This window comes from Lynx canadensis, chromosome E3 (genome assembly GCF_007474595.2).
Source record: "Lynx canadensis isolate LIC74 chromosome E3, mLynCan4.pri.v2, whole genome shotgun sequence".
NCBI classification, from domain to species: Eukaryota; Metazoa; Chordata; class Mammalia; order Carnivora; family Felidae; genus Lynx; species Lynx canadensis.
This window is the reverse complement of record NC_044318.1, coordinates 1,775,749-1,800,837: the sequence shown is the minus strand read 5'-3', so window position 1 is coordinate 1,800,837 and position 25,089 is coordinate 1,775,749. Positions and strand designations below refer to the sequence as shown.

General features: G+C 66.9%; 5 protein-coding genes across 19 annotated transcripts in view; 3 read left to right on the top strand and 2 right to left on the bottom strand.

Moving 5' to 3' along the window:
• Positions 1-90: 90 nt before the first annotated feature.
• SPSB3 (splA/ryanodine receptor domain and SOCS box containing 3) lies at positions 91-5,841 on the top strand. 3 transcript variants are annotated; one of them, XM_030301171.1, is made up of 7 exons: positions 259-361; positions 1,411-1,548; positions 3,999-4,176; positions 4,269-4,456; positions 4,576-4,678; positions 4,775-4,900; positions 5,114-5,841. In XM_030301171.1, exons 1-7 carry the CDS (start codon positions 260-262, stop codon positions 5,452-5,454), a joined length of 1,176 nt encoding a protein of 391 aa, XP_030157031.1. In that variant the 5' UTR covers position 259; the 3' UTR covers positions 5,455-5,841. The 3 variants fall into 3 exon arrangements, with proteins under 3 accessions (XP_030157030.1, XP_030157031.1, XP_030157032.1); XM_030301170.2 differs by having other exon boundaries at positions 91-361; positions 4,775-5,841; XM_030301172.1 differs by lacking the exons at positions 259-361; positions 1,411-1,548 and having other exon boundaries at positions 4,094-4,176; positions 4,241-4,456; positions 4,775-5,841.
• EME2 (essential meiotic structure-specific endonuclease subunit 2) lies at positions 756-9,145 on the bottom strand. 4 transcript variants are annotated; one of them, XR_003965650.1, is made up of 9 exons: positions 8,929-9,145; positions 8,584-8,720; positions 8,213-8,305; positions 7,470-7,561; positions 7,189-7,285; positions 6,905-7,020; positions 6,530-6,719; positions 3,580-6,431; positions 756-2,874 (listed from the first exon to the last, which is right to left on the bottom strand). XR_003965650.1 is itself a non-coding variant. In XM_030301174.1 (9 exons), the coding sequence occupies exons 1-8, from the start codon at positions 9,143-9,145 to the stop codon at positions 6,261-6,263; spliced, it is 1,113 nt and encodes a 370-aa protein (XP_030157034.1). In that variant the 3' UTR covers positions 756-2,874; positions 6,237-6,260. The 4 variants fall into 4 exon arrangements, 3 of the variants coding, with proteins under 3 accessions (XP_030157034.1, XP_030157033.1, XP_030157035.1); XM_030301174.1 differs by having other exon boundaries at positions 6,237-6,431; XM_030301173.1 differs by lacking the exon at positions 756-2,874 and having other exon boundaries at positions 4,105-6,070; positions 6,237-6,431.
• Positions 9,146-9,251: 106 nt separating this feature from the next.
• MRPS34 (mitochondrial ribosomal protein S34) lies at positions 9,252-10,423 on the top strand. The gene is made up of 3 exons (XM_030301177.1): positions 9,252-9,590; positions 9,680-9,722; positions 9,812-10,423. Exons 1-3 carry the CDS (start codon positions 9,270-9,272, stop codon positions 10,105-10,107), a joined length of 660 nt encoding a protein of 219 aa, XP_030157037.1. The 5' UTR covers positions 9,252-9,269; the 3' UTR covers positions 10,108-10,423.
• A 90-nt stretch (positions 10,424-10,513) lies between these two features.
• On the top strand, positions 10,514-11,550 carry NME3 (NME/NM23 nucleoside diphosphate kinase 3). Its single transcript, XM_030301179.1, has 5 exons — positions 10,514-10,660; positions 10,748-10,878; positions 10,970-11,071; positions 11,149-11,261; positions 11,338-11,550. The coding sequence occupies exons 1-5, from the start codon at positions 10,615-10,617 to the stop codon at positions 11,453-11,455; spliced, it is 510 nt and encodes a 169-aa protein (XP_030157039.1). The 5' UTR covers positions 10,514-10,614; the 3' UTR covers positions 11,456-11,550.
• Positions 11,551-11,599: 49 nt separating this feature from the next.
• Positions 11,600-25,089, bottom strand: part of MAPK8IP3 (mitogen-activated protein kinase 8 interacting protein 3) — a 47,903-nt gene continuing 34,413 nt past the window's right edge. For 3 of the 10 annotated variants that reach the window (XM_030301158.1, XM_030301159.1, XM_030301167.1), the window contains 24 exons: positions 24,053-24,064; positions 22,700-22,717; positions 21,451-21,508; positions 21,136-21,288; positions 20,486-20,567; positions 19,282-19,412; positions 18,761-18,817; positions 18,508-18,678; positions 17,801-17,927; positions 17,562-17,657; positions 17,287-17,442; positions 16,538-16,703; positions 15,702-15,884; positions 15,418-15,607; positions 15,195-15,314; positions 15,037-15,117; positions 14,885-14,952; positions 14,651-14,799; positions 14,079-14,250; positions 13,877-13,990; positions 13,643-13,681; positions 13,288-13,467; positions 13,052-13,201; positions 11,600-12,979 (listed from right to left, as the gene is read on the bottom strand). In XM_030301158.1, the coding sequence (XP_030157018.1) occupies positions 12,858-12,979; positions 13,052-13,201; positions 13,288-13,467; positions 13,643-13,681; positions 13,877-13,990; positions 14,079-14,250; positions 14,651-14,799; positions 14,885-14,952; positions 15,037-15,117; positions 15,195-15,314; positions 15,418-15,607; positions 15,702-15,884; positions 16,538-16,703; positions 17,287-17,442; positions 17,562-17,657; positions 17,801-17,927; positions 18,508-18,678; positions 18,761-18,817; positions 19,282-19,412; positions 20,486-20,567; positions 21,136-21,288; positions 21,451-21,508; positions 22,700-22,717; positions 24,053-24,064 (2,795 nt within the window). In that variant the 3' untranslated portion in view covers positions 11,600-12,857. The remainder of the gene's footprint in view (positions 12,980-13,051; positions 13,202-13,287; positions 13,468-13,642; positions 13,682-13,876; positions 13,991-14,078; positions 14,251-14,650; positions 14,800-14,884; positions 14,953-15,036; positions 15,118-15,194; positions 15,315-15,417; positions 15,608-15,701; positions 15,885-16,537; positions 16,704-17,286; positions 17,443-17,561; positions 17,658-17,800; positions 17,928-18,507; positions 18,679-18,760; positions 18,818-19,281; positions 19,413-20,485; positions 20,568-21,135; positions 21,289-21,450; positions 21,509-22,699; positions 22,718-24,052; positions 24,065-25,089) is intronic. The other 7 variants (XM_030301160.1, XM_030301161.1, XM_030301162.1 and 4 more) reach the window with 6 other exon arrangements.

Sequence of the window (25,089 nt, the reverse complement as noted above, 5' to 3'; positions counted from 1 at the left end):
CGTCCCACGTAAGGTGCACGCACGTTGCGGTGCGTCCGACGAACCGGAGATGGACTCACTTCCGTGTTGGGCCCTTTCTCGCCCTATGCCGAACGGGCGCACGGGCCCTCTCCCCGACGGCTTGAGATGTGACCAATAGGGATGTCGAGTCAGGATTGACAGGCCCAGCATCCTGTCGGCAGGAAACATGTGCCGCGCGGCCCGCCCCCTGCTCCGGGCCGCCAGCGCCCGCCAACACCCGGCCGCGGCAGCAGGGCCAATGCGGCGCGGGGGGCGGGCTGCGGGGCGGGGATTGTTTACGTCTCGTTCGGGAGCTGAAAGTAGGTCACGGCCGCCCGGCGGAACGCGGCGGCGGCGACAGGTGAGCGGCGGCCGGCGGCACCCGCGCCCGCTGGCCTGGCGGTTCCGCTGGCGGCGGGAGGCCCCGGTGCGCCTTTGTTCGTGCGGGCGGCGGTGCCAAGCGTCCCCGTCGTAATTCCCGCCACCGCGCGGCAGCGGACACCCGCGGGCACCGGGTCGGGAGCGCGTCGCCTGCTGTGCGCTGCGGCGGGGCCGCCACCTGCGCCGAGCGGGCGGGGGCGCCTGGGCTCCGGAAGCTCTCGGTGCAGGGGACCGCCGGGACGGTTACAGAAGCCGGCAAGGAACCTGCGAGCCCAGCACGGGAGGGGAGGGCATTCCGGGCAAAGGGCAGGGCAGGGCTAGCAACTGCAACGGGGCCCTTGCGGCTTGGGGAAGCACAGGCGAACTTGAAGGTGTTGCAGAAATTTGCATTCTCTGTTAATGATGCAAGGCTGGAGGGGTTTCAGGGCTTTTTAAGGGTTGTTTAATTTTTAAGATTTGTGTTTCCGAACACAACCTTGGTTGTAATGAGTGGAGTGGGAGGAGCCAGGAGGAAGGTGAGCTGTGGTTGGGAAGTCGGGCGACCGCAGGGATGGAGAGGTGTCCAGGCCACGCCTTGGAGGTGCTGTGACGCTGTTAGGCTACCGCCCAAGGAAGGAAAGGGGTGTTCAGGATGACTGCGGTGGGTCTGGCATGAGGAACTGGGCGGTTGGAGATGCCATTTGTCAAACTGGGCAACAGAGGAGGAGCCAGGCAAGGTTTGAGATGCCTGAGGGACACGCAGGCAGGACAGCTGGGCTCAGTAGGCTGAGCTCAGAGAGGGGCTGAAATCCACACTCGGGAGTCATGGGTGTCTGGATGGTGTTCTATGCTCTCTGTCTGGCTTTTATCAAGGTGCTTGCACGCTGGAGGGAGGTGTGAGGTCAGGAAGAGTTCCAGAGCCCTGGCTGGGCACACACGTGGCTCCTAAGAGCGGCCACCTTGAGATGGGCCTGGCACCGCTGGCTGAGGACAGAGCGTGGGAGTTGGTGCCACAGATCTTCTTGGCTCAGAACCTGGGTTTTCTTCCAGATCCTGTCCACCATGGCCAGGCGTCCTCGCAGCAGCACAGCTTGGCATTTCGTCCTGAGTGCAGCTCGCCGAGATGTGGATGCCCGGGCCGTGGCTCTGGCGGGGAGCGCTAACTGGGGCTACGACTCAGATGGGCAGGTAGGTCCTGGGGGGGAGGTGGACATGGCTGGACCGAAGGGTTGAGACGCCCAGGACGGGCACTGCCTGAGCCCCGACTGAAAGATGAAGATGCGCCCGAGGGCAGAGGACGGGCCCTCCTGCCTCTTGGGTGCTGTGCTCACCCAGGCAGTTTATCTCGGTTGAGGACCCACCGGTCCCGGGGTGACAGGACCCAGGGCAGATGCTGTATCCTTCTCTGTGCTTTCCATTTTCTGTCAGTTTATTCAACAAAAGCTTCTCTGTTCCACTCACCTGACCGTTTCCCAAAGGTAGCTATCGTTAACCGAACGTGCGTGCTCTTGCCTGGACAGATGTGCATTTGACGTTTATGCATATGCACACGTGTGTGTAGGAAGACTTCCGATTCTTGGAGGCCAAAGTTGCAGCACCTTTCCTCCGTTGGCAACTCCAGAGCTCCGGGAAGGCCAGGAGCCAGGAGCCGTCCACAGAGTGGCTTGACTGGGGTGCAGGGTGCCTGACGCAGCCGGGCCAGGATGGGGCGGCAGGGCTGCTTGGCCGTTGTGCCTGTTGGCTGGGTGGGCACCGTGGAGGGCTTCCTGAGTCTCCTCGACCCGGGCAGGGGTTTGGTTCTGCCCCGAGTCCCCTCTGGCTGCCTGCAGGGATGATCCTTGGGCGACTCACGTCTGCCACGTCACAGCCACCCACCCTTTTGCCCCTGCGCAGCCAGGTGTTCTGGGAGGAAGGGGTTGCATCTCTTCTAGAGTGAGTGTGGCCGAGCCCCACGGAACCTCCAGACCTGGAGGCTGCAGTTCTGAGTTGGGGCGGCAGCCCCTTCCTAGGGCCTCCCTGCCCCAGCCAGCAAGAGGCCAGAGGCCTGCATTCCTGTCCTGCCTCTGGCTGCCCTGGACCACGTGACCCAGAGCCGTCTGTTCTGTCAGTCCCTGCCTTTACCAGCTCATCACTGGGAGATGCGGGAGGCGCTCAGGGGCCGGGTCACAGCATCTGACACGCATTTGCTGCTCATCTGTCACCTGCTGGACCTGGAGTACTGGATTGTGTGGGTGGGCCCGTCACCCCGAGAACCTCTGAAGGACGAACATGCCTCTCCCTTGTTCTGCTCTCGTCTGTGACCCTGGCTGCTGACTGAATGGGAAGGCGGCTAGGGTCCGCCCCTGGCCAGTAGAGCCAGTCTGCCTTGGCTTTTGGGGGTCAGCATTCCATGGTAGTGGGGTGCTTGGGGTCTCCTTCCTGTATCCCTGTGGCATCGGTCTGTAACTGAAACTTCCCATTCTCTTCGCTTGGTCTCTGCCACACGGCTTCTGGGTGACAACCCCGTGGCCCCAACTGTAACAGAAAAGAAACAAGGACCGGGTTCTCTCGAGGGGCTTCCACTCCGGTGGGAGAAGGGAGGAGAGACATCTGCGGGACGGGGAGCACAGCAGGGGATGGAGGGGCTGGAAGAGCCTCTCTGAAGTGACACGCGGAAGCTGCGGTCTAGAGGCGGACCACCCTCACCCTGTGGGAGCAGGTGGACAGGCCTGTGGGGGGTTGGGAGGCTGTCTGGTGGGCTCCGACGGAGGCTGTGGGCCTTCGCTCAGAGCAGTGGCTTGCCGAGGTGTGGCAGGCCCAGCCCGGGTCTGAGCAGGGGCTGCCGGCCTGCTGTGCGGAGGGCATTTCAGGGAGCGAGAGGAGGGCCCAGAGGCCAGGAAAGGGAGTTGGAGGGTGGGGCCGGACCAGGACCCCAGCCCCTTGCTCGTTGGCCTGGAGTCCACAGCTAAGGCAGGTGTCCAGAAAGGCCTGTGTCTTTAGAACAGGAACAGCTCCTGTGCACAGAAAGCGTCCCTAACTGGCCTGCGAGAAGGATCTGGCTCTGGGTCACCATTAGGCCTTCAAGACTTGGAACACGTGCCCTGACGACTGGGCCCCTCAGGCAGAAGAGCAAGTCTCCACTCAGTGTTCTCCTACTGTAGAAGTGGCATGGCGCCACGGGGCTCCAGGGTGCCCCACCACGTGGATAGGGTGCACGGGCACTGCCACGGCGAGGGGCACCTGCTGGAGTCCGGCTGTCGCCCGAGGGCACAGCCCTCGCCCTGGGGCTCCCTGGCTTCCGGCTGCCCTCGGGTGGGGCTGCGGCGTATCCTCAGCCTGGAAGCTGCGTAGAGAACGAGGAGCGGTGGAGCGGGCGGGCGGGCGGCCCCCGGTGGCTCAACATCAGCTGGAAGCCCAGTGCCCCTGGCTGTGCGGAGACGGGGTGGAGCCCTTGAAGCCACTGCCAGGAGGCCGGAGCTGTCCAAGGTCACCGTGGGTGGCACTGGCAAGGGTGGGCAGTGCGTGCATGGGAGACCCGGGAAGCCCTCCGGGGCCAAATCCCCGGGTCCCTTCCTGGGCCATTAGAGCTGCTGACCTGCCGGCCTAGGGACGGTGGGCGGCGGTGCCCCACACCCGAGCAACCAGTCTTTCCCTCCCAGCACAGTGACTCTGACTCGGACCCCGAGTCCTCAGCCCTGCCGCCACCCATCCCTAGCGCCGTGCCCGTGACCGGGGAGTCCTTCTGTGACTGTGACAGTCCGAGTGAGGCCTCCTTCTGCAACAGCCTGCACGCGGCACACCGGGGCAAGGACTGTCGCTGCGGCGAGGAAGATGAGTGTGAGTGCCTGGGGGCCCCTGGGGGGAGGGGCGGGGAGGAGCCCGGGGCCAGCCTGCCCTCCAGCCCTGGCCTCTGGCCTCCACCTTCGCAGATTTTGACTGGGTGTGGGATGACCTGAATAAGTCTTCGGCCACCCTGCTGAGCTGTGACAACCGCAAGGTCAACTTCCACACGGAGTACAGCTGCGGCACGGCGGCCATCCGGGGCACCAAGGAGCTGGGGGAGGGCCAGCATTTCTGGGAGATCAAGATGACCTCTCCCGTCTATGGCACCGACATGGTAAGCAGCCGGGGGGCGGGGGGCAGGAGTGCCTCCAGGGCCCAGGCCCGCCCCCCACCTCCCCAGCTGGCGGGCCTTGGTAGGCCCTTGACCCCCTGTGCCCGCCCCGCTCTCCCCAGATGGTGGGCATCGGGACATCAGACGTGGATCTGGACAAGTATCACCACACATTCTGCAGCCTGCTCGGCAGGGACGAGGACAGCTGGGGCCTCTCCTATACGGGTGCGTGGGGCACTGCGGCCAGTGGGGCGGGCGGGAGGCCGGGGCGGCATGGCTCACCCTTCCGCCGCCCCCTCCCCCCCCCCCCCCCCCCCCCAGGGCTCCTCCACCACAAGGGCGACAAGATGAGCTTCTCGTCGAGATTCGGCCAGGGCTCCATCATTGGTGTGCACCTGGACACCTGGCATGGCACGCTGACCTTCTTCAAGAACAGGAAGTGCATAGGTGAGGGCGGCTGGGCCCGGGCCCCCGGGGCCGGCAGCTGGAGCCCCAGGCCAAGCACCCCAGGCTCCCCAAGGGGCTGTCCTCACAGAAGCCTGAGGCGCCGGGATCCCCGGCGAGAGAGTCGTCAGGGATGTCCGTGTCCTCGGATGCCGTCGGGGGACACGCAGCCCCCACAGGGGGCCAGAGCTCAGGCTATGCTCCCTGCTCCCGCAGGCGTGGCGGCCACCAAGCTGCAGAACAAGAAGTTCTACCCGATGGTGTGCTCCACCGCGGCCAAGAGCAGCATGAAGGTGATCCGCTCGTGTGCCAGCGTCACGTCCCTGCAGTTCCTGTGCTGCTACCGCCTGCGCCAGCTGCGGCCCGACTCCGGGGACACGCTGGAGGGTCTGCCCCTGCCGCCCGGCCTGAAGCAGGTGCTGCGCCACAAGCTGGGCTGGGTCCTGAGCATGAGCTGTGGCCGCCACAAGCCCCCCGCGCCCTCGCCCAAGGCCATGGCCGATCCCGGCGGCCCTGAGACCCGGCGCTGCCAGAGGAAGCGCTGCCGACGGACCTAACTTGTTTTCCAACGAAAACTGCTTTTCCGGGCCGAGGTGGCGCGTTCTCCGTCCCTCCCTTTTGGGCCACGCTCCAGGGCAGCAGACGGGACGGAGCTGAGGTCTGTCCCTCTGCCACCCGAGGCTGGGACAGGCCCCGCGCTCCTGAAAGCAGAACCGTCCAAGGGCACCTGCTTCCTGCGTTGGGTGTGGGGGCGGCCGTCCTGGCTCTTTGGGACTGACCGCGGGCCCGGGCGGCTGTTGTGGGCTGCGGAGGACACACGTCAGAGGCGGCACCGCGGCTGCCGCCAGCCGGGGCTCTTTCTTAACTTGCCTTTTGCATGTCGTCAGCTGCTGTTTCTCCCGTCCCAGGCTGAAATGACCCTAATAAACTCGGCGTTTGGGCAACGCCTCGCGGTGGTGGTGGGACGAGGCCTGGGGCTCTTTCCTTATCAGGTCCAGCCGCATTACGGTGCTTTCCAGGAGACAGCCTGGCTGTCTCCTCCCGCAAGACCCCATCTTACCGCTTCTTCCCCTTCCTGACCATTCCGCTGGAGCACCAGGCCCGTAGCCGCCGTGGACCGGACCCAGGGCAGGGGAACCTCACCGCCACCCTCTCCAGCCAGCGTGGCAGCTCCTGGCAAGAGCGTCATCTCCTGCTCCTCCTGGCACCACCCCCTCGGGGCCAGGGGGCCAGACCTGACTGAGCACTCCACCCTCCCATCCCCCACATGCAGTGCTGTTCCCTTCCCTCGGCCTGTGGTAGTTTCCAGTTAACCCGCCAGGCAGGGCGGGCGGCGTACCCCCTTCTGGTCCTGCGGACGTGGTCAGGAGCCCAGGTCCAGCAGGAGCTCAGGACTGGTCGTGGTCAAGAAGAGGCAGATGCGGCGGGCAAGGTCAGGGCCCACCCTGCGGGGCCGCGCACCATCGCCCGTCTTCACGGGGAGGTCAGCCAGGAGGGCCGTGCGCTCCTGCTCTGTGTTGCAGGTCCTGTAGGCCTAGGACAGGCACGGGGATGAGCAGGGCAGGTCCCGGGGACCTGGCTCCAAACGGGGGGGGGGGGGGGGGGGGGGAGGGGCAGTGCAGGGGGACCCACCTGCTGCAGAAGGCGGGGGGAGGGGAAGGCGGTGACAACAGCATCGGCCACGGCCGGGCTGACCCGGTTGAACTGCCTGATCTGCCGCCACCAGACCCCCCGAAGCCCTGTGCCATCTCTTGCCACTCGCTCACCCCCTGCCCAGCGTCCAGCCACACAGAAGGAAAAGGCACGGGACTCCCGGTACTGCCTGCAGACAGAGAAGGATGCAGGGGAACTTCTAGAAACTTCTCACCTTCTGAACGTCCCACTCTCCAAGCTCAACAAAGCCCTCAGTCTTCCCCGCTCCCAAAGCTATCAGAAAGGTACCACCTCTCCAGGCACTCCTGTCCCCCCTCCCGGCTGCAGCCACCAGTCAGGGTGGTGGTCACGCACTTGAGGGGGCGCTGCGCGAAGGCCTTGGTGAACGCGCACACGTGCCGACTCAGCTCCTGCCAGGAGGCCACCAGCAGCACATCCAGGTGTGCCCAGAGCTGCAGGAGCACCAGGGCCTGAGGACGTGAGCCCAGAGTGGGTCAGCGGAGGTCACCCTTGGGGACACCCAGCTGAGACCGACCCCACATGCCGCCTGGGACCAAAATCGGGGCTGCGGGCCTTGGAGAGCAGTCCAAGCTCCAGGACCAAGGCCAAACACCTCACCCCACCCAACCAGCCCTCACCTCCTCCACCCTGGGCCAGCTGAGTGCCACTGCCGTACGGGCCACTGCTGCAGTCTCCGGCTGCCTCGTCTCGTGGATGTTGCTGGGCTGGTGAGACCTGAGCAGAGGTTGCCTGTCCCTCCGGCTCCCGCCACCCTGCCATTCCCACCCTCCAGTTCTGTTTCCCCGATCTGCCCAAGGAAGGGGGGCAGCTGTGTCACAGCCACCCCCAGAGCCACCACCTTTCCCCTGAACCCTCCCATCCCAGCTGGGCCTGTTGAAGGCATTAGGGTGACCGGTACCACAAGTAGGCATCCAGCCCAATGACGGCTACGTGGGGGCTGGCGGAGCCCTCAGGAGAGATCCACGGTACCGAGCAGGGTGGGCCACAGGTCTGCAAGCCAAGGATGAACACACCCGTTTTGGAGGCTGTGGCAGGCAGGACCCACGGGCTACCAGGCCACAGCCAGTTTGCAGACAGAAAAAAAAGCGAGCTTGGGAGTAACTGAGGGGTCCTGGGAAAAACAGGCACAGTCTCTCTCTGGTCACCCAGCCAGCTCCTCTCGGAAACTGGCTTTACGCCTCTAGCAAAGGCAAAGAACATGTGAAAGCCCCGGGCACGTCCCAGGTACTGAAAAGAGCAAGTCTGAGTCCCCATCCCCCATTTCTGCTCTATCCCTGCACCCTAGCCTGCCCTGTGGCTGGCATATGACACGTTTGATAAGCACGTGCAAAACCTGCAAAGAGTCTGATTGAACGCCTCTGACTTCTCGCTAGTTTCTCTGGGAAACCTTCCTCATCCTGACTCTCATCCTGTGGAAATGGCTGTGGCTCCCATCCACTTCCAGGCCAAGAACCCACTTGGCTTCTCCATCTTGCCCACAACAGCTCCACAGTTGCTGATGAGAACTCCAGACTGCTGCATGCGTGCCCTGTCTGGCCCTCTCTCCTTAAGCAGGGAAGGGAGACACGCAGAACAGCTCCCCCACGCTAAGAAACCCAGCCCCTGGAGATTTGTGGACGACTACCGCCCCCACCAGAGCACCTGGGTCAGCTGGTTGACGCCCCGCAGAAACTCCTCCGGCTCCAGGAGCAGCAGGAAATCCTGTTCACCTGCGTCCCACACCTCAGAAGGCACCTGCGGGGCACCCAGGTGGCTCTGAGGCTCCTGGCCACAGTCAATCCCAGGCTCCACCAGAACTACTCTGCTAAAAAACCCATGTCCCATCCCCTGCCAGGTCCAAGGCCAGTCGGGTTCTAAGGACAGGAGCCCTGCAACTTACCAGCACAGTAGCTTGGGCCCCACCCACTCAGTGTTCTTCCTTCCCAGTTTACCGATCTGTAAAATGTGTGTGAAGCCTCGCACGTAAAGCACTCTGGCCAGAATCGTACTCTGTTACAAACCAGGACACTCACGGTGCGGGGGCAAGAATCCGGCTTTGCCCTGGTCCACCTGAGGCTCCGGGCCAGGCGCTGGGTTTCCACTTGGTACTCACAGCCCAGAGTGCTCAGGGCCTCCAGCAGGATGCCAGCACCAGCATCTTCCAGAACGGCTGCGAAAGGCCGCAAGAACACAGCGGTCACTACTTCCCTGCCCCGCGGGCGAGGCCACCATCTGGTCGCCCCCAGGCCACACGCGTCCCCGCCCGGAAACCCACGCCAATTCCTGGACGGGAGGCGGCCTTGGGGATGCGGCTGCCCCTGGGGCGCCCGCAGGGGGAGGTTCTGGGTCCCGCGGCCACTCCCCGCGCCCGCCCGCACCTGGGTCCACGCGCACCGCCACGCGCCGCAGGGCCTGCTCGGGCCGCAGCGCCTTGGCCGCCGCCCTGCGCTCCTCCGCCGGGCCGGGCACCCTCGCACCCTCCTCCGCGCCCGCGGGGCCCTCGGCGTCCGAGTCCGAGACCTCCCATGTCGGGGGACGCCGCAGACACCCGCCCCGGCGCGAGCTCCCCGCCCTCCCCGCATCCGTCCGCGACATGGCCGGCCCGGCCTCCAACTGGCTTCCGGCCGAGCCCGGACGCCTTTGAGCGGGACACCGGCCGCTTCCGGCGGCGGCGGCGGCGGCGGCGGCGGAGCGGCTTCCGGTCGGCGGGGCGCGGACCATGGCGCGGAAGAAGTTGCGGCCGCGGCTCATCGCCGAGCTGGCCCGTCGCGTGCGGGCCCTGCGGGAGCAACGGGAGCGGCCGCGCGACTCGCAGCGCTATGCGCTGGACTACGGGACGCTGACGCGGCCGCACTCGGGCCGCCGGCTGCCCGCGCGCGCCTGGGCCGACGTGCGCCGCGAGAGCAGCCTGCTGCAGCTGCTCAGCCGCCTGCCGCTCTTCGGCCTGGGCCGCCTCGTGACGCGCAAGTCCTGGCTGTGGCAGCACGACGAGCCGTGCTACTGGCGCCTCACGCGCGTGCGGCCCGACTACACGGCGCAGGTGCGAGCGCGCGCCCGGTCCCCCGCCACCGCCTCCGGGGCCGCGCGCGCGCTCTGAGCCGACCCCCTCCCTCTGCCCTTGCTTTGCAGAACTTGGAGCACGGCAAGGCCTGGGGCATCCTGACCTTCAAAGGTGAGGCGTTGGGGCCCCGGGTGGGGTGGCCGTCGGCCGCAGCCTGGCCCGCGAGCGTGTGTGCGATGCGCGCCGGCCCTCTTTCCCAGGACATACGGAGAGCGAGGCCCGGGAGATCGCGCAGGTCATGCACCACGACTGGCGGCTGGTGCCCAAGCACGAGGAGGCGGCCTTCACGGCTGTCACGCCGGCACCGCCCGAGGACGCTCAGTGCCGCGTGCCCTACCCGCCGCTCCTCCGGGCCATGATTCTAGCGGAGCGACGGAAGAGCGGGGACACCAGCACCGAGGAGCCCATGCTGAATCTCGAGAGGACGCGAGAGCATCCCTGGGACTACCCTGCGAAACAGGAGGCGAAGAAAAAGGCCAAGGCCGCCGCGGTGTAAAACGCCAGAGCGGGCAGGCTGTCGGGGAGGCGTACGGCGCTGGGCCCCGGTGTGAGAGCTAGAATGAACCCCCGGGAGCTTGCGTCCGACCCGCCCCCGGCGACTTGTGCTGAAAAGGACGGGCCGTTGCCCCTGCGTCTTTCCTTTGTCCCCCAGCTCTGTGATGGCTGCTGGGGGGAAGCCGCGGGCGGCGGGGCTGGCCGTGGGCCGCCCTCGCGCTGGCGCCTGTACCTTCCAGGCTCTTTCCCCGACCCCGTCGCGTGCGGCCTCTGCCGGGACTCGGGCAGACTGCACGCGAATAAAGGCAGAAGCCATAGCCTTGGGGTGTGGTTTCTTTGAGTTTGGGGCTGGGTTGGAGGAGTCTGGGGCTTGGGGAGCGCCCGGCGGGTGTCGCAGGGGTCCTGGGGTGGGCGTGAGCCTCAGCCCCCGCCCTCCGGGCCGCGGCCCGGCCCCTTTAAGCGCAGGCCCCGCCCGGTCCGAGCCGCTGCCACCACCGCCGCCGCCATCATGATCTGCCTGGTGCTGACGGTGCTGGCCCACCTCTTCCCGGCGGGTGAGCGGCGCGGGCCGGGGCGGGCCGCCGGGGCAGAGGCGGGGGGGCGGACGGACCTGACGCGCCGCGCCCCGCGGGTCCCCGCAGCCTGCGCCGGCGTGCACGAGCGCACCTTCCTGGCCGTGAAGCCCGACGGCGTGCAGCGGCGGCTCGTGGGCGAGATCGTGCGGCGCTTCGAGAGGAAAGGCTTCAAGCTGGTGGCGCTGAAGCTGGTGCAGGTGAGGGAGGGCGAGGGCGGGGGCGGGGCGCAGGGGGAGGCGGGCGGGGGTCCAGGCGCGCGCGGCCCGACCCCACCCCGGCCCGCCGCAGGCCTCGGAGGAACTGCTGCGTGAGCACTACGCCGAACTGCGCGAGCGCCCCTTCTACGGCCGCCTGGTGGACTACATGGGCTCGGGGCCGGTGGTGGCCATGGTGAGTGCCGGCCGCGGGCGGGAGGGCGGGCGGTCGTCCCTGGCCTGGCGCCGAGCACCCCGCCGACCCGCTCACAGGTGTGGCAGGGGCTGGACGTGGTGCGCGCCTCGAGGGCCCTCATCGGGGCCACGGACCCGGCCGACGCGGCGCCCGGCACCATCCGCGGGGACTTCTGCGTCGAGGTTGGCAAGTAAGGCCGCCAGAGCTTGCGCCCAGCCCGTCGCGACGCCCCAGCGGCCGCCGGCGCTCACGCGGCTCTCCCGCAGGAACGTGATCCACGGCAGCGACTCGGTGGAGAGCGCCCGCCGCGAGATCGCCCTCTGGTTCCGCGGCGACGAGCTGCTGTGCTGGGAGGACAGCGCCGGGCACTGGCTGTACGAGTAGCCCTGCCCGCGGGCCCCAGGGGCCGCCCGGTTTGCGACCCGCCTGGAAACGCACTCGGGCCAGCGCTGAGGCTGGCCGGCACTTCTGTTTACAATAAAGTGAAGTGCTTACGCTCACGTTGGTCTGGGCCCAGGGACACAGAGCTACGTGTTAAGACATTTATTACATACAGAGCAGATACGTGGGTTTGCTTGCAGGGCCAAAGCCTGAGGAGAATGTCCGCCCAGCCCCTCCCCCCCAGCCGCACCCACCCAGCTAGCCCCCGAGTCACTGCACGGCCTGTGGGAACAGACAAGGGACTGAACGTACATCACAGTGGAGGGTGGCAGGGTGGTGGGGGGAAGCCTGCAGCTGCACGGGGCTGTGGCCAGGCCGGCTGGGCTCCTGGGGAGGCTGCCGGAGATGTGTGCTTCTCTGGTGGGAGGTGGGTGGGCAGCAGGGCCGGGGGCTGCCCCAACCAGCGCCCCTCTCCGGTAGGTTCAGGGAGCGGCAGTCCAGGGCGGCACCCCTCAAAGCAAGTGGCCATCCACACCCAGAGCCGGCCACACTGCCAGCCCTAGGCACTTAGAGTGTGTCTCGGGAGCTGGGCTCCTTGGAAACTGTGGGAGGCAGTCCCCAGACGAGTTCCCCTGTCACCCTGAGGCTGAGCCTGTATCTTAGGACCGACCCCAGGAGAGGCCAGGGGCCTCCCCCTTCTTCCTGAGGCCTGGGCTTGCCCTGGCAGCCTGAGAAATTCCACCCTAGGGGTTTCTGGGATGGGTAGGACTCCAGAGCCCGCTCCCGCCAGGGGGTCTCCTGCCCGACGGAGCGAGCACAAAGAGGGCAGCTGCCTTAGGCAGGCTGGTCACGCGCTTTCATGCCAGTTCCCGGGGTGGCAGGGAGCGGGGTGGGGAGCGTCCAGGGAAGGCTAGTGGCTGGGCCGGCCCCCCTAGGGCCAGGCGCCCCCTTCGGGCAGCAGGCAAAGGCTAGCGGGCTCCCGCTGGGAAGACTTGGCGGGCCGAGATCCCTGCCTCCTGCTCCAGGAGCACGGGAAGTGGGGGGGGCCCCGGGGGGAGCCGGGAGCTGCCTGACCTGCCACGGGATCCTGCCTCGCTCTGGCCCCAAAGGGCCCCTGGGACGTGGGAACTTGGGATGGGGGGGCCGGCCACAAGCTGCCGGGGAGAGCACGTCTGTCTGGAGAGGTCCTTCCCCTCCCTGGTGAGAGCGCCACCCGGGTCCCCTGCCTCCCTGACCCACGTCGCCGCCCGCTGTCGGGGACGCCCGGCCGTAAGGTGAAAGCTGCAGGTTGAGAGGTTAGAAGAGGGGCTGGCGCCGGGCTGCCTGCAGGGCGGGCAGTGGGCAGGCGGGCGGGGTCGTATGTACACGTTGGCGTCGGGCAGGAGGGGCGCCGGAAGCCGAAGCCTCACTCGGGGCTGTAGGACACCTGCCACACGATGATGTGGCTGCGCTCGGCCTTGGACAGCAAGGGCTTCACCTGGTTCACGTCCCCCGCGCTCTCCTCCGTGTCGTCATCCTCTCCGTCGCCTAGGGAGACAGCAGCCGCGGTGATGAGGCGGCCCTGCTGGGGACACGCTGACCCGGGCAGCGCCCACTCACCGATGCGGAAGTCGATGTAGCCCTCCCCGCCACTCAGCACCAGCACGTTCTTCAGCTGCTGGCCCTCGGCTTCAGAGGCAGGGGCGGCCGGCCCGGGGCTCTCGGACGGGCTGTCGAGCACGCTGCCGTTGAGAGTGGCCAACACGTTCCCTGTCGGGGCACAGGGGCCTCAGCGGGGCAGCCGAAGGGAGGCCACGCACGGCCCTGCAGCGGGGGTGGGCCCGGCCCCTCCTCACCTGGCACGGAGACGAAAAACTTGACGGCGTCGCGGTGCCCGTGAAAGCAGAGCTGGGCCTGGGCCATGGAGCAGTAGGGGATGAAGCTGCTGGCTGATTTGTCACTGCTGTCGTCACCGTACACGTGGATGACACCCCCCGGACGGGCCCCCTCTCCGGAGGTGGGGGAGGTCTTGTTGGCTGGGGAGAGAGCAGGGCCCCAGGACCCGAGCCTGAGTAGGAGACCAGATCTCTAGCGGGCGAGGGGCAGAGGGTGGGAGTGCGCCCTCGCCGAGGGGCCGGGCCGGCCTCGGCCCACAGGGCCTCTCAGGCGGGGGCTTCCCTCTAGGGGCGGGAGACAGGTGCTCTGACTTACCCCGGAGCCCCAGGAGCTGGCCTCGGTGCAGGACCACGGCTGGGGGAGATGGGGGGGACGGAACATGGAAGAGAGAGGAGAGGAGTCAGGGGAGCGGCGGCAGGGGGAGGCGCGGGGCAAGGCCGCAGCCCGGGAGGCACCCCAGCCCCCCAGTACGGCCCGGCAGAGCCCGCCCCGCAACCCCGGCCCTGACCCTCGCCCTGTGGCAGCAGCCGTCGGTGGGGGGTGACTCACTCTCGGTCAGCGGGATGGAGATGACGACGCCGTTGCCGGTGCCCACCCAGAGGCGGTTGCCCGCGATGAGCAGGGCTGTGATGCGCACGAAGGAGAAGCCCAGCTTGCCTGTGCCTGGGGGGGGTGGGGGGAGGAGGGGGAGTCAGCATGGCGGGGCCAGGGGCCCTCCCTGCCCGCCCCCCGAGCCGTCGCAGCCCCTCACCCAGCATCTTGCTGACATAGGGTTCGATGTCCACGTCCTGCAGGTGCTGGTGGGTGTGGGCGTGGTAGAGCCTCAGCGTGGAGTCCAGGCGGATGGACACCCACACCCCGTCGCCGATCCACGCCAGCTGCCGGACCTGGCTCTCCCGCCGTGGGTGGGCGTCAAACGATTTCTGTGGGGTCACGGCTGCTTGCGTCAGTGGGGGCGGCGGGGGGGGGTACTCTGACCCCGCCACGGCCACCGGGTCACTGCAACTTCCCCTCTACTGCCTGCTTTGCTCCTCAAGGTCCAGGCTCCTAGGAGGAGCTGTCGCCACCCCCCGGCCCCCTCCGCGCACGGCCAGGTGGCCGAGGGGAGGCATGTGGGGCCCACGTGGTGTCACTCTGACTTGTCACAGAGTGCGGCAGCAGGTGGGATCCGGACAGACGCACTCGCAGCCTGGCCGGTGACGACGTCTCCCCGAGCACGTCTCCCGTGACCCCACGAAGCCCCCAGTGCCTGTGAGAAGGCACGTTGGGAGTGACCTCAGCCGACCGCCCCTGCACGGAGACCCTCCTGCCGCCAGCACTCACCTCGATCTGCATCGTCTTGGGCTGGATGACGTGCACCTTGTTCTTGTAGCCGCACCAGACGCGGTCGTACACGACGGCCATGCAGCGGATGGAGTGGTGTGGGTGGCCCAGGTCCATCAGGTGGTAGTTGCTCAGGTCCCACTGGCCATCTGCAGAGAGCCCAAGACACCTGCTCACACCTGGCCGGGGCCCAGCTCCGCTCACACAGGGGTGGCTGCTCGGCCCAGGCCTCACCTTCGCCTCGGTGGAAGATGGCCAGAGTTCCGTCTGCCAGGGCCACCAGCACTCGCCCTTTCACGTGCCTGGAACGGAATGGTGGTGAGCGGGTGGAGGCCAGGCCACCCCGGGCCCCTCCCGTGCCCTGGCCTCTGCTGGCGGTCACATACACCAGGCTCAGGACGGAGTCCTTCAGCTTGATGGAGTGCAGACACTTCTTCCAGTTGGCCACAGCCGAGTGCACGTAGAGCCTGTGGGAGGAGGCCGTGGTGGGCAGGGGTGCTTGCCCGGGGACCCTGCCCCACCGCGGCCCCAGGGCCCCACCTACCAGCCGTTCTGGGCTCCCAGCCACATGGTGGGGGCAGCGCTGGTGCTGGCCCCCGCAGGGTCTGCACTGGGCTCCGGCTCTGGCTGCACACCCCCCGTGTCGGCCTCCTGCCCGTTCTCGCTGCAGGAAGGATGGCGGCTCCAGGGTGGCCTGCGGAAGCCCGTCCCCGCCCGCCTCCGCCAGTCTCCCTCCCCTCTGCCTGCCCCGTCCCGAGATCGCCCACCTGCCAGGCTGGGTGCTGGGGGCCGGGGTGGGGGCCAGGTCAGTGAAGACGTGCTCCGTGAGGGGCCCGGGCCGCACCGCAGCTGCCTCCGCCTCGCTGGGCCCAGAGTCTGGCACCTCCGTGGCTTCTGTGGCCTCTTCCGTGGACTGAGCTGGGTTGACCTTCCCGTTGGCGACGGCAGCCACCTCCCCTGCGTGAGGAGAAGGTGAGCCTGGCTGGCTGGGCAGTGGGGAGGAACGCGGGGCTCAGAGAAGACAGCCGCCTGGGCTCAGGCCCAGACTCACCTTGGCCCTTGTCCAGCACCGGGGTGTCCCCTCGGGAGGAGCAGTTGCTGCGTGGCACGTTGCAGCGGGTGGCACAGCCCACCAGGGTGATACCCGCCAGCACACCGTCTGCACTGGAGTCTTCTGGGTTTACGTCGCCGTCCAGGAAGATCTCCCCCGGAGGGTAGTCGCTGTCACTGGCCGCTGGGGGGAGAGTCACCGCCCCGTCACTCCTCACCAAGAAGCCCCTACTACAAGACCACACCCAGGGCTCCTGTCCCCGTGTGGGTGCTGGGGGAGGAGGTGGGCCCCAGGCTCTCCTCTCAGGCCAGCCCAGCCTCAGCACGGGGGCCTGCAGGCCACCACCGCCTGGAGGCCTGGGAAGCCTGCGAGAGTGGAGTAGTGAGACTCCGGGCTCTGAACAAAGGACTGTGGTCACATGACAGAACCTTAAGAAGTCTGAGGAGCTTGGAGTCATCTCAGCAAATGGACCCCGGCAGGGCCCTGGCCACCCCCAGGTGCTGGCATGCGGCAAAGCCAAGCCTGGGGGGGGCCCCAGCTCTCCCTGCTGCAGCCGGGCAGTGGGAGCTGGGCCCCCCAGTAGGTCCACGTTCAGCACCCGACTGACATTTCCGTCTGTCCCGGGGCCCAACGCATCTCCTAACAGTTGGGTGAGTGGGCCTCACCTTGGGTCTCGCCAGGTGTTCACAACACTAATGGGGACACCCCCACAGGCTCCCGAGTGTCCACATCATGTCCCAAGCAAGGCCGGGGCCGCCTCTACGTCGCAGCCACGTGCGGAGCGGCACAGACCCCAGCGCTGTGGCTGTGGGCGTCCACGCGGGGCTGGCCCTCACCTGGAATGCTGGAGATGCACAGGACGTGGGCATTGCAGACGGTGAACTGGTCCACCACGGTGCCCGGCTGGTTGGCATCGATGATGACCACCTTGCTGGTGGTCAGGGTGCTGGTGAGGATCCACACGCGGCTGGAGGTGGCATCCACCTCGGGGAGCTCTCTTGCCTGTTTTGGGGCACAGGAGACGGGGGCTGGTGCCGGGTGCGGGCCACACCAGCAGCCGCACGGGGCGGTGGGGCCACCTGGATTCCATCAGGAGATAACCTTGCCTGTGGCCTTAGGGGAGACGGCTGTCCTCCCTTGTAGCAGGGCGACAAAAACTCAGGACTGGACTTTCTACCAAGACCGCTGGCATGTGTGGCCTCACTCCCATGGAGAACTGAGCTCCTGAGTCTAAGTCCCTGCCCCCCAAGTCAGCCTAGGCCACAGAACAAGGACCCGTGGGTGAATCATTTCCTGCCACCCTCCTGTGCACAGCTCGCAAGGACAGAGATGCGCCGGTGGCCTGACCCCTCCAGCCCTACCGCCTGCAGAGCGTCTGGGCCTCCACACTTCCCCACCTGCCGAGGACAAAGCACAGGTCCCGCGTGCCCTGGACAGGGGGTGGGTCCTCAGATGAGCCCAGTCTCCAGCCCTGGCCTTAGTCATCCTGTCTCTGTCACTCCCAACAAGACTCCAGTGCCGGGCACAGCCCGAGTACACACACGGCAGCAAAGCAGGTGTCCCCGGCCCTGCCTTCCACTCTGACCTTCTTCTCGGGGGACGTGTGATTGCTCTTGGTCTCTCCTTCCACTTCCCGGTCGCAGGTCAGAGGGTCACGGCCTGGCGGGGGCTTGACTCCATTCGCGGAGTCGTCCTCGCTCGGTTTCCACCCACTCAGGTTGACGCCCGCAGCACACCACAGCTGGGAGAAGGGTCGTGTGGTCAGGAGCCCAGTCCCCTCCGCTGGCCCCTGGGGGCGGCGGGGCCTGAGACAGGTGCTCCCGCCCACCCCCATGTGCCAGGCGGACCGGGCCGGCTCACCTTCATGGTTGGGTCCTTCTCCACCAGAGGGCGGCAGTACACGGGGACAGGCACGTTCTTCATCCGCGTGTCCTCCTGGCCCCCATTGGGACTCAGCTGCAACCACAAGGCCGAGCGGCCACGTGGGCGCGAGGCGTGGGGCAGAGGGCCGGCCCCGGGCAGGAAGGGCCGCGGGGGCACTGCAGGGCTGCCCCAGCACCCTCCCCGCCCCACCCCGCGCCCCGCGCCCCCTGCAGCACCTGCTTGTACTTGGCCGGCAGGCTCCAGCCGCAGGCCTGCAGCCGCCCGTCGTCATTGCGCACGTGCTCGCGCACCTGCCGGTACTGCTCGCGCTTCTGCTCCCGGCGGGCGGACGAAGTGCAGTCACTGGGCAGGAGACGCGGCAGGTTACTCCTCGGCCGCGCGGGTCTGCCCTGTGGGGCGTGCGCCCCGTGCCCCGGTGCCCGTTCGGCCGTTGCTGCCACCGAGGGCTGGCTGGCAGGGCCCTGCAGTGAGGTGCCCACCCCCCCCCCGCCCCCGCCCCTTAACAGGGCAACTTCAGTCTCCCCACTTCTGCCCTGGAGCCAGATTCTTGGTATCAAAACTAAGGAAAACGTAAAATTCCGAAGGACGCCTATTCCCCGGAAGAAAGCTAACCTTGCTGGTAAACTTCCCATCAGCTCCAAGCGTCCCTGTGGGGCGCAGGCGCACAGGCCAGGCGGGGTTGGGGGGGTCCCCCAGGGCAGGGGAGCGCAGCTGAGAGACTCTGTGCAGGGACTGAGGGGAGGGACACCTGGGGCGCCCCGTCAGGGTGTGGGCACAGAGAGGTTAGCCTCCTTCCCAGCAGGGACCCCGCCCCCAGCACAGGCCTCACGCTCCTGCCTCGGAGCCCAGAGGGGAGAGGCCCCGGGACACGCCGTGTCCTCCTCGCCCCCCGCCCCCACGCAGGCCAGTGGGAGACACTCACTCATCGGGGAAGAACTCCAGAGGCCGGCTGCCAGCCGAGATCTGGCACATGGCATGGCTGCGGCGCTGGCTGAAGCCGGCCGTGGTGGGTGATTTGTAGTGAATGTTCACCGAGGGATAGGAGCGCTTGGCCGGAGGGGGGCTGGAGGAGGAGCTGAAGAGGCGGCTGAAGCTGCCAGCGGAGGCATGGGAAGTGAGGGGCGGCCAGTGGGGAGCCGTCCCTGCCCCCACCCCACCCCGGCGCCCCAACTCACAACTGCCAGATGGTGGACTTCTTCTTCTCCTGGACAGACGGATGCTCTCGGGACGCTCTGCGGGGAGGGGCCGGGAAGGAGCCCCGCTCGGCCAGCGTCCAGTGGACTTGCCCACACACCACACCCCCTCTGGGCCCTACCCAGTCAAACCCTGCACCGCTGTTGCCGGACTTCTCTGGCTTCGCTTGCCCAGGACCTTCTCGGGGGGTGGGGCGGGGGGGGGCCCCTCCCCGTGGCCAGGAACGGAGCCTCGGGGAAGAGGGGTCCCTGCGTGGGTCGGTTCAAATCCCCCGAGGGGTTCCAGCACACCAGGCCCAACATGCCCCAGCCCAGCTCTAGCCCCTGGCCGGGTCGGGGCCCCCAAACAGCTCCCATGAGGCCCCTCCAGTCCTCCTATGAGACACGGGGCTGGGGTGCAGACCAAACTCAATCCCACCGTCAGGGCCTCCTCTGGGGGTCACAGATCACAAAAGGAGATGGGGGTGCCTTCCAGAACCCCAAGGGCAGCCTGGGGGACCCACCTGATCATCTCGGTCCACCGCACGGCCTCCTGAAGCTCCATCAGCCTTTCTTTGTACTGGTTCCGCTCCATGAGCACACGCGCCATCTCCACCCGCGTGAAGCGGCGGCGCTGCGCCATGGGGATCTTGTCCTGGAGGGGGAGGGGGGCGCTGCCGGTCAGCCAGCGAGGGGCCTGCTGGCCGACTCACACTGCGCTTCCTCGCCGGGCCGGCCCAGGTGTGGGCGAATCCCAGGGCGGGTTCCCACGGAGCCTCAGGAAACGTGGCGGGGAGGGTGTGGGCAGGGGGCAGGAGATGCCGGGGGCGTGCCCACCCGCAAAAGGTCACACGATACACTTGAGGGCTACGACACGGCCCCTGGACACCCTGGCGATCCCAGGTGAAACCGTCCGTCAACGCTAACAGGTGAGGCCGGTCCCAGGTGGAACCATGGGAAGACAGGTTCTAGGGAAGGTGCAGTGAGCAGGACCTGGGGTCACACGTCCGAGTAGGACGTGGGAGGTTCTGGCAGATGTGTGGGGTCTGCCGTCTGTGGGTGCTGTGGCACGACCAAGTCCGCTCCGAGGAGCTGTGTCCTGGGCTGCTACAGTCTGGCACAGGGGTGAGGGGCCAGGGGGAGCTGCTGGGCCAGGGAGCACGAGACCCCGGCCCCACGCAAGGAGGCACGGGCCCCGATTGATGCCTCCCGTGGCTCCACGATTCACCCGCACCTTTGTTTCTGCTCCTGGGGGTGGGGTTCGCTGGGCTCAAGGAGCACCTACTGCGTCTCGGATGGCTGCTACGTGAGCAGCACCCTGACACCCCCGAAGCTAAGAGCTGACAAGAGGTGCGGCCAGGACGCACCACTCACTTTGGGACGAGGAGCTGGGCCCCACCCTCTCCTGCAGGAAAGCGGCCCAGTCACCAGACCTGGGCTCTATTCCGGAAAGGAGGCCAGAAGGGGTCCACGAATTACGGGCAAAGGCCCCTACAAACATTCCCTGCATGTCAGGTATGAACCCCCAAGGAGCAGAGGGCTCCTGAGAACATTCCTTGCACCTCAGAGGGGGCCCACAGGCCGAACGGGGGTTCCCGCTAAGAAGGGGCAGAGGAGCTGACAGAGGAAGGATGAGGACGGCCCAGAGACCCAGAGAATTAGCGCGCCCCGGGAGCCCACCCCGCACCACCCGCCCCCCCTGCCCCGCATGTTAATAGTGGAATATACCAATTCTGTACAGAGATAGCTGCTTACATCCTCCACCTCTTCTTTGGGTTCGCGGCGGGCGATGATGGCTTCTGACTTCACTCTGCAGGACGAGGAGGGAAATGTGACTGTGGGGAGGGGGGGCGGAAGCCCACAGCCCCGCTAGCTCACGCCCGGAAGCCCAGATGTCTCTCCTGGCTGCCCAGCAGGGCCGTGGGGCCTGGCTAACGGGCAGGCAGGGCCACGTGCACAGGCGGCAGGGCCGCAGGCCGGCCCCAGACAGGTGTGCGGCACCTGCAGGCCCGACAAGTGCCGCCTGCCCCCCCCCCCGTCACACCCCCACTCCGGTCTGGAGCTACAGGCACCCCTCGGATGAGCATCAGGCTGGAAGAGAAGCCACAGGGAGGTGCAGAGTGCTGGGGAGGGGACCCCAGAGCTTCCTGGGTGCCTGAACTCCCTCCTCCTCAGTAAACATAAGGCACGAGAGTGGCAGGACACCCAAGGCGCGACATCCGTGCCTCCTGGGGGACTCCCGGGAGGATGGGGAGAGGAGGCCCACAAGTGAGCTGGAACAGAGAGGAGGTGAGGCTGCCGCCCGGGGGAGGAGAGGACTGGGGTGGGGGGCGGGCCTGGCCCCTCTTCCTCCCAGGAGCCTCCAGGCCTACGCTCACCTCCTCAACTCCTCCTCCAGGTCCTTGATGCGGCCCTCCAGCCGGGCTTTGGCCTGTCTGGCAGCTTCCAGGTCCCCTTTCAGCACCTCCTGCTCCCCGGACAGCTGGTCCACCTTGGCGATGAGGTCATTCTTCACCACGTTCAGAGCGTTTCTTTGGAAAGGCAGAAAGACGAGGGCTCTGCGTGAGCCAGCCTGCTCGCTATGATGGGGGCCTCCAAGGGGCTGAGAGGTCACAGCTCCGGGTTGCTACAGGGAGGCCCGGCCCTGGGGGACGGCCATCTCAGCAAGCCCTGTGCCAGACAGGAGTCCTTACTTGGTTTCTAGAAGCTGTGAGTTCTCCAGCAGCAGATTCCCCACTTCCTTGCCCATTCCTGCAACAAAAGGCACAGAGAGATTACCTGTGCCTGGCGAGGCCAGACCCTGACACTACTATACCTGCCCCAGAGTACCAAAAATCCTCCCTGGGGGGTGGCTCAGCCCTGGGAGGGCAGAGGCGAGGGCGCGAGGCCAGCAGTCTGGTCTCCGGGAAGCCAGACAATCCCTGCAGAGGGGTCTCTGCGGCTCCTCAGGCGGGCTCTCAACCCAACAACGCGGTCAGGAATGGAAGCCCAGAACAGCCCCTGGAGGGTACTGAGGAGGGCCCTGCTGCCTCAGTGGGCATGGCAGCCCTGGGTTGAGCTCCTGCGGCTATCCACGTGAGGCCAGCGTGCCGCAGGGCCCAGCCGGCACCAGCGTGAGCCGGCCCCAAGGACCACCTCGATCTGTCCTCTCTGCCAGCATCCTCCTGTCTCCCCTCGCCCTTCGGGAGGCACGCCCTTCGCAGGGCCGTCCCCGGGAGAACAGCGGTTGGTGCTGTGGTGATGGGGACAGAGAAGGCAGCTCGGGACGGCACAGAGCCCCCGGCCAAGGAGATGGGATGGCCCCATGGTAGGCGCGGCCCTCCACCGGGGCCAGGAGTAGGGCTGGGGGAACCTGGCCCGCCGCGGTGGGGACAGCAGGAGGCAGGGGTAAGGGAGAGCGGGGAGGACACGCTCCCTGGGGTTGGTGCCCAGAAGGGCCGACCCGGCCCCTGTAAGCCAGCCCCAAAGTGGACCCCGCCGTCTGAGCTTTGCAGGCGCGCCACAGCAACTCCAAAGGACTGAACCTCATCTGTTGGGACAGAAAGCCCCAGAGACCCAGGGTCTGTTCCTCCCATTCACCAGCCCCCCCACCCCCGGTACGAGGCGATCGTGAGACGAGCCCCCCGACACACACGGTGTGCGCAGAGTGGGTTCTGACGGCTGTCCCCATCTGCACCCCCTGGCCTCGGATGTGGCCCGCCCCCCCTCCACCTGTCCAGGGTGTGCTCGGAGGGAGGCGGCTGGGGGGCTCAGCACTGCAGCTCCCCACTCGAGCCCCAACCCCACCCTGGAGCCAGGAGTGCCTGTGGCCCCTGCTGACCCCACCGCCAATCCCACCATGCAGAGCAAAGCAAAAGGCTCAGGAAGCACGAGAAGGTGGGAGGCAGACAGAGGAAGCCAAGAAAGGGAGGAACGCAAACTGAAACAGGGCCTTGGGCTTACCAAAGAAATCATGGCGCACTGCAAGAGTCGTCCCAGTGCGGGAGCCCAGTGCGGGAGCCGGGTGGCGGGGGGCGGGGGGGGGGCAGGGGAGGGAGGGAGGGAGAGAAAGAAGCGCATTAAGCCTCAGTGAACAGCAGGGCGGCGGTGCCGTGTGGCTGCTTCTTGCTGTGTTAGAGGTGGACACGGGGGAGGGCAGCAGGGCCAGGGAGGTGGCACGGAGCCTGCTTCTCGCTGGGTTAGGGGTGCACACAGGGGAGGGCTGGGGGGGCTGGGGGGTGGACACAGGAGAGGGCGGGAGGGAGGGCCGGGGGCTGGACACAGGAGTCGGGGGGAGGGAGGGCTGGGGGGGTGGACACGGGAGGGTGGGCAGGCCGGGGTGGTGGCACGGAGCCTTCTTCTTGCTGGGTTAAGGGTGGGCACAGAAGAGGCCAGGGGTGCCGGGAGGTGGATGCAGGGGAGGGCTAGGAGGGCCAGTGGGTGGCCACGGGAGGGTGGGAGGCAGGGGGGGTGGACACAAGGGAGGCCGGTAGGGCCGGTGGGTGGACACAGGGGAGAGCTGGGAGGGCTGGAAGGTGGACATAGGAGAGGGCTAGGAGGGCCGGGGTGGTGGACACAGGAGAGGACGGGAGGGAAGGCCGGGGGGTGGACACAGGGGAGGGCCGGCGGGCAGGTGGGATGGACACAGGGGTGTGTTGGGAGGGCCGGGGGGTGGCACGGAGCCAGCTGCTCCTTCTGGACATTGCATCCTTGGCTGCACAGGTCACCAGGCCAAGGGCAGGGGGTGATGAGATGAGGGGCCGGGCAGTGTACTTGACCCCGTGCACCAGAGTCCTGGGCCGTGCGGGTGGTGGTTAAGGGCACAAGTCTGCAAATGAGGGAAAGCTGTGCCCGGGGACCCGGCACGCCTTCGAGTACACGGGGGAGGCCGCGTGTGGACGGGCCGGGGCCTCAGAGTCTCCTGCTGCGAACAATCGGAGAAGCCCGGAGCTGGGCCATCTGCCACGTGGGCATGGGACCCCTGACCTCTGGGGTGTGCCTGACAGGGGAGAACCCTGAGAAATGTCACTGGGGCACTCTCTGCCTTTGAGGGACAGGGTCCAGGGCACAGCCATTCTCCCTCACGTGTCAGGGCCATTGTCAGTGGGCTAGTAGAGCAAACCAAGAGAAGCTTCCGAGCGGCAGTAGGCTGGTAAGCAGAAGCACGTGTGCCTTAGTGGCCTGGAGGGGACCCAGGAAGGGACAGGCCGCACAGCCTGTGGTGACTGGACAGCAGTGGGGAGTGTCCCCAGGATGCCCCCCACCGCAGCCGGACAGCGCCGTGAGGAGGGGTGGCAGACGGCTGGAGATACGCACCTGAGAACTCCCCTGGGGCCGTGTCCAGCAAAGCACAGAGAGACGGGGGAAGGAAGTGACAAAGGTCAGTTGGTGACTGGAACCAACAAAATAAAGAAATTCTTATTACAGAGAAAGCAACAACGCGTGAAAGAATACAAGCAGATGTCACCAGGCCTGTGGGCGACAAATCCCACTGGGGACGGCAACCCTGAAGGAAAACAGAGACCCCGAGCGCCGGGCCCCACGCCTGCTCAGCCCTCAGGAGGGCCAGGCCCCCGAAGACGCAGCAGCGACGGCCGGGGAAGGTGAGAGGGTGTGCGCGCGGGGGCTGCGCCGGGGGGCCCGGGGCGTCCAGGCCCCAGGTGCCCCCAGAGCGCGTGAGCTTGGCCTCGTGGCCCCCCGCCTCTCCCGCCAGCCCAGGCCTTTCAGGAAGGGCACGACCTCAGGGAAAGGACGGCCCGAAAAAGAGGAAGAAGCAAGGGCCCGGCTGGCAGGGAGGGAAAGGCAGGCAGAAAGCAGGGGCGCTGGGGACAGGGGTGGAGGCGTGTGGGGCCGGCAGTGCCTTCCTCCTGGGCTCCAAACTTTTCCCAGCTGAAGACTGGGTGCAACAGTACTGTGTACGTGGTCACTTCCTCACTTGACGTAAATGACACAACGCACAACGTGCTGCAGGAACTGAAATGATAAAGGAATGTGCCAGCTCAACAGTGGACGTGACCGCTCGTCTCGACGCCCCAGGGCGACCGTGCTCAAGAGCTGATCTTCTGTCTCTCAGAACTCTTTCCAGATAAACACCAGCTTTTCTTTTTAATATTTTTATTTTTGAGAGACAGAGACAGAGCACGAGCAGGGGAGGGGCAGAGAGAGAGAGGGAGACACAGAACCCGAGGCAGCTCCGGGCTCCGAGCTGTCAGCACAGAGCCTGACGCGGGGCTCGAACTCGTGAACTATGAGATCCCGACCTGAGTTGAAGTGGAATACAAGTGATTGAGCCACCCAGGCGCCCTGAAGAACACCAGCTTTTAAAACACAAAACCAAAGGGGCACCTGGGTGC

Excerpts from the sequence above, each read along its gene's own strand:
- SPSB3 (XM_030301170.2), top strand. The coding sequence starts at position 188 with ATGTGCCGCGCGGCCCGCCCCCTGCTCCGGGCCGCCAGCGCCCGCCAA. Across the intron at positions 362-1,410 it reads GAACGCGGCGGCGGCGACAG|ATCCTGTCCACCATGGCCAG; the intron begins GTGAGCGGCGGC and ends GTTTTCTTCCAG. Across the intron at positions 4,457-4,575 it reads CCGTCTATGGCACCGACATG|ATGGTGGGCATCGGGACATC; the intron begins GTAAGCAGCCGG and ends CGCTCTCCCCAG.
- EME2 (XM_030301174.1), bottom strand. The coding sequence starts at position 9,145 with ATGTCGCGGACGGATGCGGGGAGGGCGGGGAGCTCGCGCCGGGGCGGG. Across the intron at positions 7,021-7,188 it reads GCTGGCCCAGGGTGGAGGAG|GCCCTGGTGCTCCTGCAGCT; the intron begins GTGAGGGCTGGT and ends TCACGTCCTCAG. Across the intron at positions 6,432-6,529 it reads CCCCCCGCCTTCTGCAGCAG|GCCTACAGGACCTGCAACAC; the intron begins GTGGGTCCCCCT and ends TGCCTGTCCTAG.
- MRPS34 (XM_030301177.1), top strand. The coding sequence starts at position 9,270 with ATGGCGCGGAAGAAGTTGCGGCCGCGGCTCATCGCCGAGCTGGCCCGT. Across the intron at positions 9,591-9,679 it reads GGCCCGACTACACGGCGCAG|AACTTGGAGCACGGCAAGGC; the intron begins GTGCGAGCGCGC and ends CTTGCTTTGCAG. Across the intron at positions 9,723-9,811 it reads GGGCATCCTGACCTTCAAAG|GACATACGGAGAGCGAGGCC; the intron begins GTGAGGCGTTGG and ends CCTCTTTCCCAG.
- NME3 (XM_030301179.1), top strand. The coding sequence starts at position 10,615 with ATGATCTGCCTGGTGCTGACGGTGCTGGCCCACCTCTTCCCGGCGG. Across the intron at positions 11,072-11,148 it reads CGGGGCCGGTGGTGGCCATG|GTGTGGCAGGGGCTGGACGT; the intron begins GTGAGTGCCGGC and ends ACCCGCTCACAG. Across the intron at positions 11,262-11,337 it reads TTCTGCGTCGAGGTTGGCAA|GAACGTGATCCACGGCAGCG; the intron begins GTAAGGCCGCCA and ends GCTCTCCCGCAG.